The sequence below is a fragment of the Entelurus aequoreus genome, linkage group LG09 (assembly GCF_033978785.1).
Source record: "Entelurus aequoreus isolate RoL-2023_Sb linkage group LG09, RoL_Eaeq_v1.1, whole genome shotgun sequence".
Lineage (NCBI taxonomy): Eukaryota > Metazoa > Chordata > Actinopteri > Syngnathiformes > Syngnathidae > Entelurus > Entelurus aequoreus.
The window spans coordinates 22,617,212-22,634,053 of record NC_084739.1 but is presented as its reverse complement, the minus strand read 5'-3'; the positions used below and the strand labels follow the sequence as shown (position 1 = coordinate 22,634,053).

The 16,842-nt window shown below is 37.0% G+C and overlaps 1 protein-coding gene across 1 annotated transcript in view; it reads left to right on the top strand.

Annotated features, from left to right (window-relative positions):
- Positions 1-208: 208 nt before the first annotated feature.
- The window catches only part of wdr27 (WD repeat domain 27), an 86,615-nt gene continuing 69,981 nt past the window's right edge, over positions 209-16,842 (top strand). The window contains exons 1-12 of the mRNA XM_062058354.1: positions 209-612; positions 3,111-3,252; positions 3,321-3,445; positions 6,067-6,180; positions 6,276-6,327; positions 6,401-6,471; positions 6,569-6,656; positions 6,750-6,852; positions 10,445-10,536; positions 10,655-10,719; positions 12,706-12,818; positions 13,069-13,142. Coding sequence (XP_061914338.1) covers positions 475-612; positions 3,111-3,252; positions 3,321-3,445; positions 6,067-6,180; positions 6,276-6,327; positions 6,401-6,471; positions 6,569-6,656; positions 6,750-6,852; positions 10,445-10,536; positions 10,655-10,719; positions 12,706-12,818; positions 13,069-13,142 — 1,177 coding nt within the window. The 5' untranslated portion in view covers positions 209-474. The remainder of the gene's footprint in view (positions 613-3,110; positions 3,253-3,320; positions 3,446-6,066; positions 6,181-6,275; positions 6,328-6,400; positions 6,472-6,568; positions 6,657-6,749; positions 6,853-10,444; positions 10,537-10,654; positions 10,720-12,705; positions 12,819-13,068; positions 13,143-16,842) is intronic.

Here is a 16,842-nt window from a genome sequence, read left to right as displayed (position 1 = left end):
GTCAAACGCACATTTCACTAATGTACAAGGTAAAACAACGTTAAAATGTACTTAATATTTTAATCTTTCCTAAACTATCCAAGTAACAACATATTGATATTCAAACGGTGTTTTCCGTCATTAATGGCAAAACTATAAACGTTACAGCGATGACTGCCATCTGGTGGGTAAAGATTGTAAATACATAAAGATGCAGTACAAAAATAAGACGTCCCACTCCAACACGAATTCCCCCAACGGCACCGACGTCGCAACACGAAAAAGGGTGGTGAATAAACATCACCAATAGACAATCTTCAGCAAAGCCAATCCACGCGTCTCCCTAGCAACCGCTTTAACGTTTGTCCACGGGAGTCAGCGCATGTCATTTTGAAAAAACGCATGTTTTAAAGGGGACTTTTAAGGATAGTGAAATATCGATTTAATGTCAATTAAGTCGCGTTCTATATTGTTTTAAAGCGGTTGCGGTAAACAATGATTATTGAAAGGCTTAAATTGACTTGTGACAAACTTGTGTCACACCAGCAGCTAGCTTGTTGTCAGTCTTTTACTGGCATTCCTCTCCGTGGCAAGGATATTCTCATTTACACCCATCTGGACGTTGGCCAGAAGGTTTGTCAACTTTGTTTGTCATCTAACAGAAAATGTTGTATAAATAACATCATAGTCCAGATATGTATTATTTAAGGAAGCATTTTTAAGTACTGTTTTCATGGGGGACGTTTATTTGTGCACAGCTTCCGGTTAGTTTGGTTCTGGTAAAACGCAAAACTACACACAAATCAAAACCTTGTAGAGAGGTATGGCATGAAAACAAACAATTTTATTTTAATACATTTCAAAAAAATATTACGTACATTGGGAAATCTCTCAATTAATTTATTTTTGCTTAATCTGTCTGTTGCCATACACCTTGGAATGAGCATTACTGCCGCCAATAGACCTGGAGTAGAACAGCATAGAGCTCGGACGTATGGCTCTTTGAAGAGAGCCGGTGTTGTGGAAAAGTTGCTACCCATAAAACAAAACAAAAATACGTTGATATATATTGTGGTTCTTCTTAGCATGTTTTTACATAGCAAGAAACAAACCAGTTTGTTTGGTTGTGGTAAAACGCAAAACTACAACAACAAAAAAAAGTAAACCCTGTAGAGAGGTGTGGCATGAAAACAAACAATTTTAATTTGATGCATATAAAAAATATTACTTAAGGAAAACTCAGATTTTATTTATTTTTGCTTAATCTGTCTGTTGCCATACACCTTGTAATGAGCGCTACTACTGAGTGGCCTAGAGGTTAGAGCACTGGTTCTTAACCTGGGTTCGATTGAACCCTAGGGGTCCGGTGAGTCGGCCTCAGGGGTTCGACGGAGCCTCTGCCCGGAGGTCAAGACACACCCGGCTCATCGTGTAAGTAAAAACTTCTCCCTATAGAGCAGTGGTCCCCAACCTTTTTGTAGCTGCGGACCGGTCAACGCTTGAAAATTTGTCCCACGGACCGGGGGGGGGGTTTTCATAAAGAAATACAATCATGTGTGCTTACGGACTGTCTCCCTGCAGACTGTATTGATCTATAATGTATATATTGTGTTTTTTATGTTGATTTAATAAAAAAAACAAAAATTATTTATTTAAAAAAAAAAAAAATTATTTCTTGTGCGGCCCGGTACCAATCGGTCCGGCCCGGTGGTTGGGGACCACTGCTATAGAGTATTATGGATACTCCCAAACAATGTTCCATCTGATTTGCAGGTGTGTAATTTGTTATGAGTTCATGCACTGTGTTGGTTTTGTTCTTTGAACAAGGTGATGTTCATGCACGGTTCATTTTGTGCACCAGTAAAAAAAACATATAATTTTGTTTTGAATTTGAAAAAAAAAACATTTTATTTCTCACTAAAGAAGGGTTCGGTGAATGCGCATATGAAACTGGTTGGGTTCGGTACCTCCAACAAGGTTAAGAACCACTGGGTTAGAGTGTCCCCCCTGAGATTGGTAGGTTGTTAGTTTAAACCATACCAAAGACTATACAAATGGGACCTGTTACCGCCCTGCTTGGCACTTAGCATTAAGGTTTGGGACATATGGCTCTTTGAAGAGTGTTGTGGAAAAATTTGCTACCCGTATAATTTTGGTGCCCAACGCAACTGAGCATTAGTACGTGAAAGGTGTCAATCCGCAAAAATCTGAGCCGAGGATGTAGTTGTGGCTTGTGCAGCCCTTTTAGACACTTGTGATTAAGGGCTTTATAAATAAACTTTGATTGATTGATTGATTGATTGATCCATCCGTCCTTGTTTTACCTCCTGGGTTCTTGGGGGCCTCGAAAAAAAAAAAAAAAAGCAATTAAGGTTAAAGAAAAAGCGTTAATATATTGTGGTTCTTTTTAGCAATTATTGGTGAGAATTATTCTAAAATGTGGGCTTTAGTTTGATTTTTGTTGTGTTTTCATTGTGAACATTCCATAAGGTGGTGCCACATCCCCAAGCTTTGCCAAGGTACTGAATTTTTTCTCACCTAAAAATAAAGTTTTGTTGCAAAAGAGCATTTGAAAAATACACAATACGTAGGAATATAATCTTTTTGTGTATATAAAACTAGAATAAAAATTAGGACATAATATAAATGTGAATACAAAATTTTGCTACCCCTTTGAACTACTTTGCATATCCACATCAGAACAAGGAACCAGAAAATTGAATCCAAATGCTGCTTTGTTTTTCCTCTAATTCTTTGACCCCTTTTTTTGACTCATTTTCTAGTCCAGTCGCCAGTTGGTGCCATCATGGGAAATTGCCAATACTGTATATGCATCTGCATAGAAAACGGCTCACAAACGAACCCATTGCAAATCGGTTCTCATCGTTCACTTCAGAGAGCCGTTCAAAAGAGTAGATTCTTTTGCGAATGTCACATCCTTAAAACATCATGATCATAACTAAGAACAGTTCAAATGAACTTTACCAGAGTAGGAGTATAAAAAAACACTTGGGCATTTTCTGAATAATATGTATTTCAAAAATATAAGTGTGTAATGCATTTTTTTAATCTAAGCAAGTTTTACTTGAATAAATAAGTCCACATCATGGTTAGTACTTGTGTGTCCACAGGCCTTATTGCTCACTGGACATCATGGTGAAATTACCTCCATGACCTTTGGTAAACAGAGCTCACCTATCCACCTCTGTTCTGCATCTGCTGATTATATCATTGTCTGGGATATGCAAGAGTGCCAGAAAAAAGTGAGCCAAGGTACAGAAATCGACTTAGTTTATGGCTGTGGGTTTTTTTTGCATGTTGCTAATTCAATGTGGTTACAGGTGAACTTGCAGCAGGAACAGTCATTGCGACTTTATTAGGAGAAGTGGTCCATATTTCCTTCTGTTTCTCTGACAAGAGAGTGGCTGCATGTTCAGGAGCTACTGCGTATATTCTCAGCTCACAGGTACTTTAAAAAAAAACCATTATGGTATTATTTTATATGAAAGATGCATTAAATTACAATTTTTATTTTCTCATTACAACAAGGAGGGGTAGTAAGAAGAAGAGCCTATTAAATCCTACTCCTTTTCCATTTCATAGCAATTTCTCACACATTTGGTTGTTTGCTTCCTGTGCTCAATTTGTTACACAAGTAAGTAAAACATAAATAACCAATAGTCCTCATTAATAAATAGTAGTTCATAAGATGTGAGTCACATAATGAAACAAATAAGATTTTCAACCTTTTCGATAAGGTCTAAGATGTTTATCAAGATTCTTCTTCCTTGGATTTTGTAAACACTAAGAGTTTGAACACTCTCTTTATTGACTAACCGTGTAGCAAAAAGGTCAACTAGGATAATACATAACGTTGGTTATAGAGAACACAGTAACCCTTTATTTATGTAATAAAGAACTAAATTCAATTATTTGGTGCATTTGCAAACAGCTAAAATTATGCACAAAGCAAACTATATAATCTGCTACCCAATAATGTACAACAGTTATTTTCAACAAAAGAGGAGAAATAGAGAAGAATTTACAGTAACCTAAAACATTTCAGTACAACACTTAAAACCTTTAGTAAATCAGTATGTGGAATTATATTATGGAATGAATTAAGCAAATAAGTTCTACAATGTACTAATATGATCCAGTTTAAAGGCCTACTGAAATTATTTTTATTTTATTTAAACGGGGATAGCAGATCCATTCTGTCATACTTGATCATTTCGCGATATTGCCATATTTTTGCTGAAAGGATTTAGTATAGAACAACGACGATAAAGTTCGCAACTTTTGGTCTCTGATAAAAAAAAACCTTGCCCCTACCGGAAGTAGCGTGACGACACCGGAGGAAGGACTGCTCATATTTTCCAATTGTTTACACCAGCAGCGAGAGAGATTCGGACCGAGAAAGCGACGATTACCCCATTAATTTGAGCGAGGATGAAAGATTCGTGGATGAGGAACGTTATAGAGTGAAGGACTAGAATGCAGTGCAAGACATATCTTTTTTCGCTCTGACCGTAACTTAGGTACAAGCTGGCTCATTGGATTCCACACTCTCTCATTTTTCTATTGTGGATCACGGATTTGTATTTTAAACCACCTCGGATACTATATCCTCTTGAAAATGAGAGTCGAGAACGCAAAATGGACATTCACAGTGACTTTTATCTCCACGACAATACATCGACAAAGCTCTTTAGCTACTGAGCTAACGTGATAGTATCGGGCTCAAATGCAGATAGAAACAAAATAAATAAACCACTGACTGGAAGGATGGACAGAAGATCAACAATACTATTAAACCGTGGACATGTAAATACACGGTTAATAATTTCCAGCTTGGCGAAGCTTAAAAATGCTGTTGCTAATGACGCCATTGAAGCTAACTTAGCTACGGAGCTAACGTGATAGCATCGGGCTCAAATGCAGATAGAAACAAAATACATAAACCCCTGACTAGTATTGTTGATTTCCTGTCTATGCTTCGAAGCATAGACAGGAAATCAACAATACTATTAAACCATGAACATGTAAATACACGGTTAATGCTTTCCAGCTTGGCGAAGCTTAAAAATGCTGTTGCTAATGACGCCATTGAAGCTAACTTAGCAACGGGACCTCACAGAGCTATGATAAAAACATTAGCGTTCCACCTACACCAGCCAGCTCTCATCTGCTCATCAACACCCATGCTCACCTGCGTTCCAGCGATCGACGGAAGGACGAAGGACTTCACCACGATCATCCGTGCGGTCGGTGGCTAGCGTCGGCTAGCGCGTCTGCTATCCGAGTCAAAGTCTTCCTGGTTGTGTTGCTGTAGTCCGCCGCTAATACACCGATTCCACCTACAACTTTCTTCTTTGCAGTCTTCATTGTTCATTAAACACATTGCAAAAGATTCACCAACACAGATGTCCAGAATACTGTGGGATTATGAGATGAAAACAGAGCTATTTTGTATTGTATTCAATGGGGTACCGATACTTGCGTTTCACTGGTTACGTCACGCGCATACGTCATCATCCAAAGACGTTTTCAACCGGAAGTTTAGCGGGAAATTTAAAATTGCACTTTATAAGTTAACCCGGCCGTATTGGCATGTGTTGCAATGTTAAGATTTCATCATTGATGTATAAACTATCAGACTGCGTGGTCGGTAGTAGTGGGTTTCAGTAGGCCTTTAAGCATATGTTTGTAGGTATTTCCCCATATTTCTAGACAATACCTCAGCTGTGGTAACACTAGCGAGCAGTAAAGAATGCAAAGTGATTTTTGTTCAGAACATACAAGTATTTTTAGTTATTCATTATTGAAGTATTTCATGATGTATATTTTTATATCACTTTTTTAGTTAATATATTATTAATTTGATGTCTTTTGTGCTGTCAATTTCTACTCCGTCTGTGTGTGTTTGTGTTTGACTGTCTTTTGGTACATCGCACATTTCATGTTTCTCATTATAACATGTCCGAAAAGCAGTACGAAGAAGCAGAGCTTAGAGAGCAGCAAATACATGGTATTCCCAGTCGAAACTTTTATGTGAAGCCGTTGATGATTGTATTTTCACGCTAGAAAGAGGAAATTATCTCTGCATTGACCGGCCACTTGGGACCTGTAACATCAGCAGAGTTCTGTCCTTGGAATAAGGACGTTCTTATAACCACATCAGAGGACAGAACATTCAAGGTATTTAGTTAATTAACATGATGTATTCTGTATATATTAACACATGTTCAATGTCTTGAAGACATAATAATAACCGTATATCACTGTCCTTCCAGGTGTGGGATTTAAACACTGAATCTGTGTTCTATCAATCTTTTGTACTCTCAGGTAGGATATTAGGGGGTATACTAGATTTGTTCAGGTGTCTATTCTATTTACCATAAACTCTCACATTGTTTAGCTTCTCCCCTGCTCAGTGTGCTCATTTTGAAGGACAACAGACAAATTATCACCGGCTCTACAGACGGACAGGTTATTTATTACACACAGCCTGGGACAGCTGCAAAATGAATATCACAAAAAAGTAATTCTCTAGCCCCGAGTGAACTCTTTTTGTGATTTTCTTTAGGTTTGGTGTTATTCTATCCGCGCCGATTTTACTTGTCAGCTTGTGACCAAAATAGACCTTCACAAAAGTAAACAAAAACATCAAGCAGGTGACGTGACAACCAAGCATTAGACAGAAGCGGAGCACATCATATTTTATGGACTCATTACAAGCTGCTTACTTTTATTATTGTTTTCTTTAGGAATGGTAGACCAGTCAGCTGAAGCTAAAGTGGACATTTCCAAACCTGTTCTAAAAATGGCTTCTTTTGGCTCATGTAATGATTTCAGTGATGCAGAAAAAAAGTAAGTGAAAAAGCAGTTCCTTGCCCTTTAAAGGATTTTCAAAGGCAGACAATGAAATAAATGGATGGCTTAATCAGTTGGTGTGTACTAATACCTAGGGGTGTCCCGATACAACTTTTTCGTTTTCCGATATGATACTCATATTGGAGGCTTGAGTATTAGCCAATACTGACATTAATCTGATATGATATCAGTACGGACCATAGTACATACTTTTGTTGTTGTGTAGTTTTGAATATTATAAAATACTTGATTAAGTGAAATTTACTTAGAACAATAGTAGGCATGAAAAACATTGACCTTATGACAGGTTAATGCTTTTGAAGTGGAGTGTTAATTTGTTTTTTGGGGAAGCTTACACTGTAAAAATTACTGTAAAAACTACAGCAAGCAATTGTTAAATAGCAATTAGTAAAGCATCGTAAAATCAAAAATAGTTTATCACCATAGTAAATGCAGTGAATTCCTGCAAACCTAGAAACAGTAGATAACCTAAATTACGATGTTATAATACATAGAAAAAACCTGATTTTACTGTGAAAATAATGAAAAATTGTACAATGCGTTTAAAATGTATGGTATTATTATTATGTCTAAATTAAAGATTTTTCAGATTGTACATTTACATCTACAGCATACCTTAATTGTTTTAGGGGTTTGTGTTAAAGCATTAGCCTCGTTAACTTTTGGCTAACAACATGTTTTCTTGTATTTTTGTGGCAAGTTGTTTCAGACATTGAGGGGTTATGTCTATGTGCTTCATTGTAAACTGCTGTGTGTTTAAGTGTGTTGGAACTGGTTGCAAGCAACGATTTAACAGATATGGAGCATTTAAGGCACATTTTTAATAGCGCACTTGAAGGAACACATTGAAGAAGGCCATGTTGTGAGTTGTCCAGTGAAAGCTTGTACACATATTTTAAAGTCATAATCCTCATGTACCGCTCATAAGTCTCGGAAACACAAGTATTTTGCATATACTAGTATTAGTGAAAGGGCCGCACAGTGGAGCAGTGGTTAATGCTCGTGCCTGACAGTGAGGAGGTCCTGGGTTTGATTCCTGGGCTTTGGTCTTTCTGTGTGGATTTTGGAGGTTCTTCCTGTGACTGCGTGGGTTATCTTTGGGTATTCCCACCTCAAAAGACATGCACCTTGGAATAGGAAACAGTAAAACATGCCACAATTTTACGGTGAATTCCTGGCAACCACAGACAGCTGCCAGTATTTTACTGAAAATGTATAGTATTTTTTGGTCAATATATCAGTTTTTTTCATAGTAATTTACCAGAAGCAAAAACAGTTGTCAACAGTAAAATTAACGGATTCAACATCAACATACCGTAATATCCTATACATTGTGACTGTATTTTTCACGGTGATTTCCGGGCAACCACAGCTGTTTCACCGTAAATTGTGAGGATTTTTTTTTACAGTGTAGTGATCACAATAATTCATTAAATTACGCTCATGATGCAGTGAATTGAACTATCCAGACACGTTTGTTAGTGGATACTTTATAATAATCTCTGCCTTTGAGACTTTGTATCTATAGGTAATATGCAACTATAATTATTTCATACTCATTTATAATGACAAATGTCGTGTTTTAGATTGCCTGTCATTTTTTTGTTCAATTAAGGACACCTATTACCTATGTCTAGCTTATGTGCTATTGTGTGCTTAGCTGTTGTGTTGCTGCTAGCTCCTCGTGGCCTATAGCCTGCCATGTTTACCCTTTGTAAATGACTTCAATAGAATACAAGAAAATATCAGAGTTATGTGATTATTGGAGGACATTTAAATGTTAATTGGCTGTCCAGCTTGGTACAAGTAAATACGTTGCAGGACTGCTTGTAACAGAGCTTATATCGGAGAGTTTAGATCCAGGCCGATACCATCCGATACTTGTTTTTTTTTTTTTTTGCTAATATACCGATATCCGATGTCAATATCGGATTGAGACCCTTTTGCCAATAACTTTATTCTAAGAATATTTGACTTATTTCTGGATATGTGTATTTGGGCAAACCACACCTAAAACCATTGTACATTAAAAAATATTTAAGGGATTTAAGTCATTCAGTGTTTGGGATGAATTAGAAACTTCAATGTGTGATTTCATCATCATGACGGGGGGCAGTGTAGCGTAGATGGTAGAGCTGCCTTGCCAGCAACTTGGGGGTTTCAGGTTCAAGTCCAGCTTCAGCCATCCTAGTCACGGCCGTTGTGTCCTTCATTGGGCAAGACATTTCACCCTTGCTCTTAATGGGTCGTGGCTAGTATGACAGCTCCCACCATCAGAGTGTTTATGTATGTGTGAATGGGCGAATGTGTATGCTTCCATGTATAGGAAAGTGCTATATAAATACAGAATATTTACCATTTACCATTATCAGGAAAAAAAGGGTTTATTGAGGGAGAGTGCACCTTCGTTGAACAATTTGAAAACTATAAGCGCCTGAGGAAAACTGCAAAGGTGGAAATGTATTGTATACTTTTGTAATTCATACAATAGAGACTGTAGCAAATGTCCACAAACAGTATTACAGTAGTACATCAACTTACAAGCTTAATTGATTCTGTGACGGAGCTCTTCATTCAAAACACTTGTTTCTCAAATCAATGTCTCTCATTGAAATTACTTGACATCATTTAATTGGTGCTTACCAGCCCCAAAAACACCACATTTTTAACATGTAACACTCCTTTTAGAAATAAAAACAAACTTTTAAAGAAATATAATATAAAAAACTAGAAAAAGAATGTAGCACAAACAACTACAGTAGTTACATGAAGTAATATAATTATAATGTACAGCATTTACCTTGGAAGTGGACTTCTCCAGCTGCTTCTCCATCAAACACTCCATCAGCAGCTTTCCCATATTATCATGGGTAAATGTCTGCCATTTAGATACTATTTTAACATTGTTTACAGGCTCATTCTGCTTCAGTATGGTGCAGGCTAGCAGTGATAGACTCAAATTTCTTCGCCAAGTTGGCAACATGCTTGGGCATATTTTTGAATATTTATTCAATTCAATGAATATTATCCGCTCCTTCTTTTTAGCACTGCAACCTCTCACCCACTTTCTTTCTTCCCCTAGTTGGAAAACAAAGATATGTCGATCTCTAGCTATAAGCTAATGCTAGCGAGTAAGACAGGATGTTTTGGGCGGATCTCACAGGGTTTACTGTGACATTTGCTCCGCCTACTAATGATGGCGATGCTTGTAACTCAGATTTTTGCTTGTAATTTAAAGCATTACAATTAGCCAAACGACTGCTCTTAAGTTGGAGTACTCTTAAATTGAGGAACCACAAACCTCCACAAAGTGTATTCGACCCTTACAGAGGCAAATATGCTCCACATGACCATAATGATACACCAGGCTTTTCTAACCTATAAGTATAATGGAACCATGCATAAAAAGTGGATATATATTTCCTCCATGTAACAATTATTTTTCTGTTTCACTGCATACTTTAGGCTTGATGAAGTATAACTTAGCTCTTCAGTTGCATAAGGCCACAATTCGTTTTAAATTAGTAGTTGCAGTGTTTTTAAATGGTATTTTTTTCTGCCTCTGTAGGGACGAGAGATGGCTATGTATTGGAAGTACTGACGGCCTGTATGTGGTCGATGTGGCTACATCAGAACTCATAACAGTTCTTTATTTCAAAGGTAATCGATAATGGTGTGACCGCTCCTGTTACCATTAAAAAGTATTGTCTTAGGTGTCGCTATGTGGCAATCATTAAACTATTATTTATAACATGGGTTATTTTTCAACTGATTCTAGACTATCTCAGTTTGAGTGTCACAATGGCCGGGTCTTGGGTCTTCTCTGACAAGTGTAACGATTCTGTAAGTATACCTCAAAAAACCAAATACATCGCTTTGTTTACACACAATACATCTAGCCTTTTCTCATATATGTCAAGGTCAATCTATCGTTGAGGGTTTAAAGCAGAGGTGTCAAACTCATTTTAGCTCAGGGACCGCATAGAGGAAAATCTATTCCCACGCGGGCCGGACTGGTAAAATCATGGAATGATAATTTAAAAATAAAGATAATTTCAAAATTGTTTTCTTTGTCTTACTTCGGCCAAAAATAGAACAAGCACATTCTGAAAATGTACACATTTTAAATAATCCTCTTGGCAAAACATTTCAAGTTTGTGGAAAATTCTGAGGAAAAAATGTGCGCAGTTTCAAAAGACCATGAAGAACACAATGAACTTAGACTTTGTCTCTGTGTTTTTGCAAAGCCATTAAGCTTTAAGCACTTCTTACTTAGCATTGTTGTCATGTTGGCAGTTCACCATTGAAGACATGTTTGGAAAAGCAATCGAGTGTTTCCTAAAACCGCTGCATTGGTGACATCCGCAATTGCCACAACACATTCATTTATCATTATTCAAATATTACAATTATAATATAATCTAAACAATTGTCAAAATGGCACCATAATAGCCAAATTAAAGGTAGCATAACTACAAACGTAAGCAATGTTAACATGCTAGACTTAAGCATAAAATAAAATAGAACAAACAACAAATGTATAAATACACATTTTTACGATGGAGTTCAGGGTGCGCATCGTGCCGTCAACAAATTGCGAGCGCTGCATGGAATTCTAACTACTTCAAAGATGATGGTCATGTTGATTTAAGTCTTTGCATCTTACCGTTTCATTATTTTATCTGTTGAGTGGATAATTTACAATGAAAAAAGGTATTGTGCATCGCTACAGCATTAGTCTGCCACCAGCCACAACAGGAGCAGCTGATTGCTTGCGCCTGTGCGGATTGGAGTAGCGGCAGCCAATCCAGAGGCCGCTTAAAGTCAGCTGACACATCATCTTTAAACATTGTCATGTGTGACGTGGGTTACACTTGAATTGTTATTGTGACATCACATTTAGAACAGCAGTTTCTTTCATTAAAAAATTGCAGCTCCTTTTTATAGCTAGCAAATTAATTTTGTGGGCCGCAGGGCAGATTAAACTTGTTTGGGGGTCTGATACGGCCCGTGGGCTGTATTTTGACACCCTTTGTGTCAAGTATTTATGAAGTGATAGGACAAGTTAAAATTGGATTATTAATTCTCTATGTCAAAATAAGAAACCTACTGATATAAGTATGATGGGCAGAGAAGCCCAAATTCAATTCAGCATATGTTCACTTTAAATTCTCAGCTAATAATTTTTTACTCTACTTGGATTATGATGTGAATAGCAAAACAATAGTATGTAAGGATAGTTTTATGTTCAAATATATTTCCAGCATTATATCAGTGACGTGAGAGACTATTATCACATACTGTATTTATGCAAGAATATAATACATTTTAAATTTATCCCACATTATTTTGAACAGCTGTTATCAGATTAATGCATGTTTCTTGTCAACATTCTGACATACAGTATTTGCCAAGATTATCGACCCATATAAATAAATAGCTGACTCAGCACTGTGAGGTGAATATTGCTAACTTTTCCCCACGACTAATATTGTGTCTGCTGCAGTTTCCTATATCGGCAAGTTAGCTATATAAACTGATTTAGCAATGTTTTTGTTTTTGTTTTCTTTAATCTGCAGTTTAATGTGTTCATAGCCCCTAAACATTGACATTTGCACAACACTGCAATTGCAGCATTGTCTGCTCATAGTTTACTACAGTTTATACAAGTTGAGATAGTTATTTCGTTTTTTACTCCTTGAGGGGGGCAATAATGTGTTTTAGGACTGTGAAAGTCAACACCGCTAAACACATTCACCTTCTAAAACGATCATGGGTCGCAAAGCCTTGACAATTATTTTACATGATTTATTCCTGTATTTTTGCCAGGTGGTGTTTTTAGTGAGCTCTTTGTTTACACCCTGTGTGGCACTGTTGGAGTTCCTTCTGGATGACGCAGGGAGAACCTGTGCTGGAAATCAAGGTTTTTCTGTATTTTCACGGTAATGTTGACTTTAAATGCAAATATGTACAATGTAATTTTACAATGTGTTTATCAACCAATGAAAATGCTAATTTACTACGATACATCTGCGTCAATTTAAAATGGGTAATTGCAATGGACAGACTAATATGTCTTTCTGATGAGTCAACAATTTCATGGCTCTAAGTTACAGAGAAACTAATAATCAAGTGATGGAAAAGTTGGTAAGCCTTCAATTCCAGTAACTCCTTTCCCTCCCTTGTTTCCAGTTCGCCCCCACTGCTGGAGTCCCCTCTTAATGCGGAGTTGAAGAAGAAGGAGCCCAATAATGCAAAGAAAAAAGGTCAGCATGTACAGTATGTTTCCCTTGGTTACAAAATTATTCCCTGTTGGAAAGCAACACTATGTAGTAATTTGGTGTCCGGACACCTACACAATAGTTTTGATGATATGCTGGCTGTTTTTTTATATATATACAGTATATATATCATATATATATATATATATATATATATATATATATATATATATATATATATATATATATATATATATATATATATATATATATATATATATATATATATATATATATATATATAAATATATATATACACTACCGTTCAAAAGTTTGGGGTCACCCAAACAATTTTGTGGAATAGCCTTCATTTCTAAGAACAAGAATAGACTGTCGAGTTTCAGATGAAAGTTCTCTTTTTCTGGCCATTTTGAGCGTTTAATTGACCCCACAAATGTGATGCTCCAGAAACTCAATCTGCTCAAAGGAAGGTCAGTTTTGTAGCTTCTGTAACGAGCTAAACTGTTTTCAGATGTGTGAACATGATTGCACAAGGGTTTTCTAATCATCAATTAGCCTTCTGAGCCAATGAGCAAACACGTTGTACCATTAAAACACTGCAGTGATAGTTGCTGGAAATGGGCCTCTATACACCTATGTAGATATTGCACCAAAAACCAGACATTTGCAGCTAGAAAAGTCATTTACCACATTAGCAATGTATAGAGTGTATTTCTTTAAAGTTAAGACTAGTTTAAAGTTATCTTCATTGAAAAGTACAGTGCTTTTCCTTCAAAAATAAGGACATTTCAATGTGACCCCAAACTTTTGAACAGTAGTATATATATATACTGTATATAAATGATCCGTTCATGAATGAGTATATCCGTTTGACCACGGTGTTCAATGGAGAAGTCTGATCTACAAAATTTGCAGGCAGCATACCCCCTTACCCTTCGAGCTGTCCTGGATGAACTGAAATGATTTTTTCCAATCATTTTGGAACTTGCAAGCATACTTCTTCTTCTTACTCGTCGTCGCCATGTCTCTTCTTCGTTCTGCTGCTTCGTCTCTGTTATGTTTTTAAACATTACTACTTGCCGTAGTTTTGAAGCAATGCATGATGGGAATCCAGATGTTGTGTGTCAGTGTATTAACGTGCTGGCTGGAATAAACACACGCTGAGAAATAGCTCCGTGCCTGCCTACTTTATGGGTTATAGATAAACCTATGGATAACGGAGACATATATAATAGTCTCCTTTTCAGGTGAGAGAGGATGCTAAAGGCCGGGCTTTTAAGGCACGCCCCCAATATTGTTGTCCGGGTGGAAATCGGGACAAATTCGGGAGAATGGTTGCCCCGGAAGATTTTCGGGAGGGGCACTGAAATTTGTGAGTCTCCCGGGATATATATATATATATATATATATATATATATATATATATATATATATATATATATATATATATATATATATATATATATATATATATATATACACACACACACACACACACACCTAGGGGCAGCACGGTGGTACAGGGGTTATTGCATGTGCCTCACAGTAAGAAGGTCCTGGGTTCGTCTCCGGGCTCTGGGTATTTCTGTGTGGAATTTGCATGTTCTCCACGTGACTGCGTGGCTTTCCTCTGGGTACTCTGGCTTCCTCCAACCTCCAAAGACATGCACCTGGGGATAGGTTGATTGGCAACACTAAATTGGCCATAGTGTGACTGTTGTCTGTCTATCTGTGTTGGCCCTGCCATGAGGTGGCGACTTGTCCAGGGTGTACCCCGCCTTCCGCCCAAATGCAGCTGAGATAGGCTCCAGCACACCCCGTGACCCCGAAAGGGACAAGCGGTAGAAAATGGATGGAAGGATATATATACCTATATAAATATCTGAATGATTCTTTTTTTAAATCAGATTAATCACATTTTGGAATTTAGATGAATCACGATTAATCACAGGTGATTACTTAATTGCATAGTCAAAATTTGCTTAAGAAAAGACCCTGATATTTGTAAAGAAATGCAATTTTATTGTCAAAATGTCCTCCAGGAGCGTTTTCAAACGTTTTACTTGAATGCATGTCAGTTATTCGCCCAAAACATGGTAACAGTCTATCTAAAGTTCTTTCAGGCTGTATTTTGGAGTGAAATTTTCCAGGGAGCACACCAGTCTGAGTCTCCTCACTCATTTTTGTACTGACGTATGCATTGATCTGATCACTGACTGTATAGCAGTTAAGGTAAAAGAGCTTGTACCGTCCCAAAAAATTGCATTAATAATCTTAGTGGGTTCATTATTAATGCCAGAATTTTTTGTAATTGATGACATGAGTTAACTCGTTAATTTTGATGGAGGACCAGCTCGAATCAGAATCGGCTTTATTGTCATTGTACAAATGTACAATAAAATTGTGATGCTTTGTGCTAAAAAAGCTCAACTTATGGCATGTTTTAACCATTGTTCATTTATATTTATTACCATGGTGACTTATAACAAAATTATATTTGACAACTGTATGTTGAAAGAACTCCAGAACTAGAGCAAAATAATTCCCTTCTGCTGCTTTAATTTTATTCAATTGTCTTTACAAAGTCTGTTTGGCTAATAAAATCTCATACAACTTCCACCTTATATACGAGAGGATGGAACAATATTTTTTTTTGCATGACAGGAGAAGTTGGTGTGGCAATAACTCTCTTCAATTTGAGCACTTTTTGCACTTTAACAGGTACTTGGAATACTTACAATATAACAATAAACACAAACACATTTTGACCAATGTGTTTAGTTTTTATTATTCAAGTGGTTGCTTCATGCACAGGCTCCATGTTTATGCAAGCCTATATAATTAGGGCCTGGCGGCTTGATTGTATTCACAAGCTGCAGTTCTCTGTGTTTTTTACGTTGCACTCAAAGAGTGGTATATAGTAGCGGCAAGGCCAATATTATCCCCACTCCCCACAGCTGCATGGGGGAGAGCTACTGCATGACTGCTATGTCAGGGCCAAAACTAAAGCATTTACAGACAAATGCAACCTTAATCACTCTATGTTATTAAGTAAATCTGCAGAATTTCTAAACCTCTCACGCTCTTGGAAAGGCAAACATTCTTCTATTGTCCAGAACGAGTCGGCAGGAGCGCTCTTAAATATGACAGATATGACTACACACTCCATTATAAACAGGAAGGCTCTTCCAACTTATGATGAGGGTGACTTGTAAATGCCTATGGTTATGATTAATTTATGATTTTACTTTAACAAATCGGTTAGTTAAAAAAACGGTTATTGTATTGATACTGTAAAAGTCGCAATGGGTCTACTTGATGAAGGAATATCCGACGGGAAATAAATTGTACACCGATTTTTTACAAATGATGGTTATGACTACGCACGAGTCTTAAACAACTAAACTGACAACACTTTTAGCCACGTACTAAAGTAGGTGTGACAACAAAATCAGCTGATTCGTGAACAAAACAAGCTTTGTCGCCAGATTTATTCAAATTCATCCAAATATGTTCTATTCTTCTTGTATATTTGCTGATAGCTATGAGCATGTAACCTGTTGAGCTTTAAGCAGTGGCGGTGGTTAAAGGGTAGGAGGTTGGAGCCAACGCTCGACCATTGACCGATTGCAACAGAGTAGGCGTATTCGTAGAACAGGCTGCGGAATCTAGGAGGAGATGAATTGAAATTTTCACTTAACACAATTTTAAATTTATGGAGTAT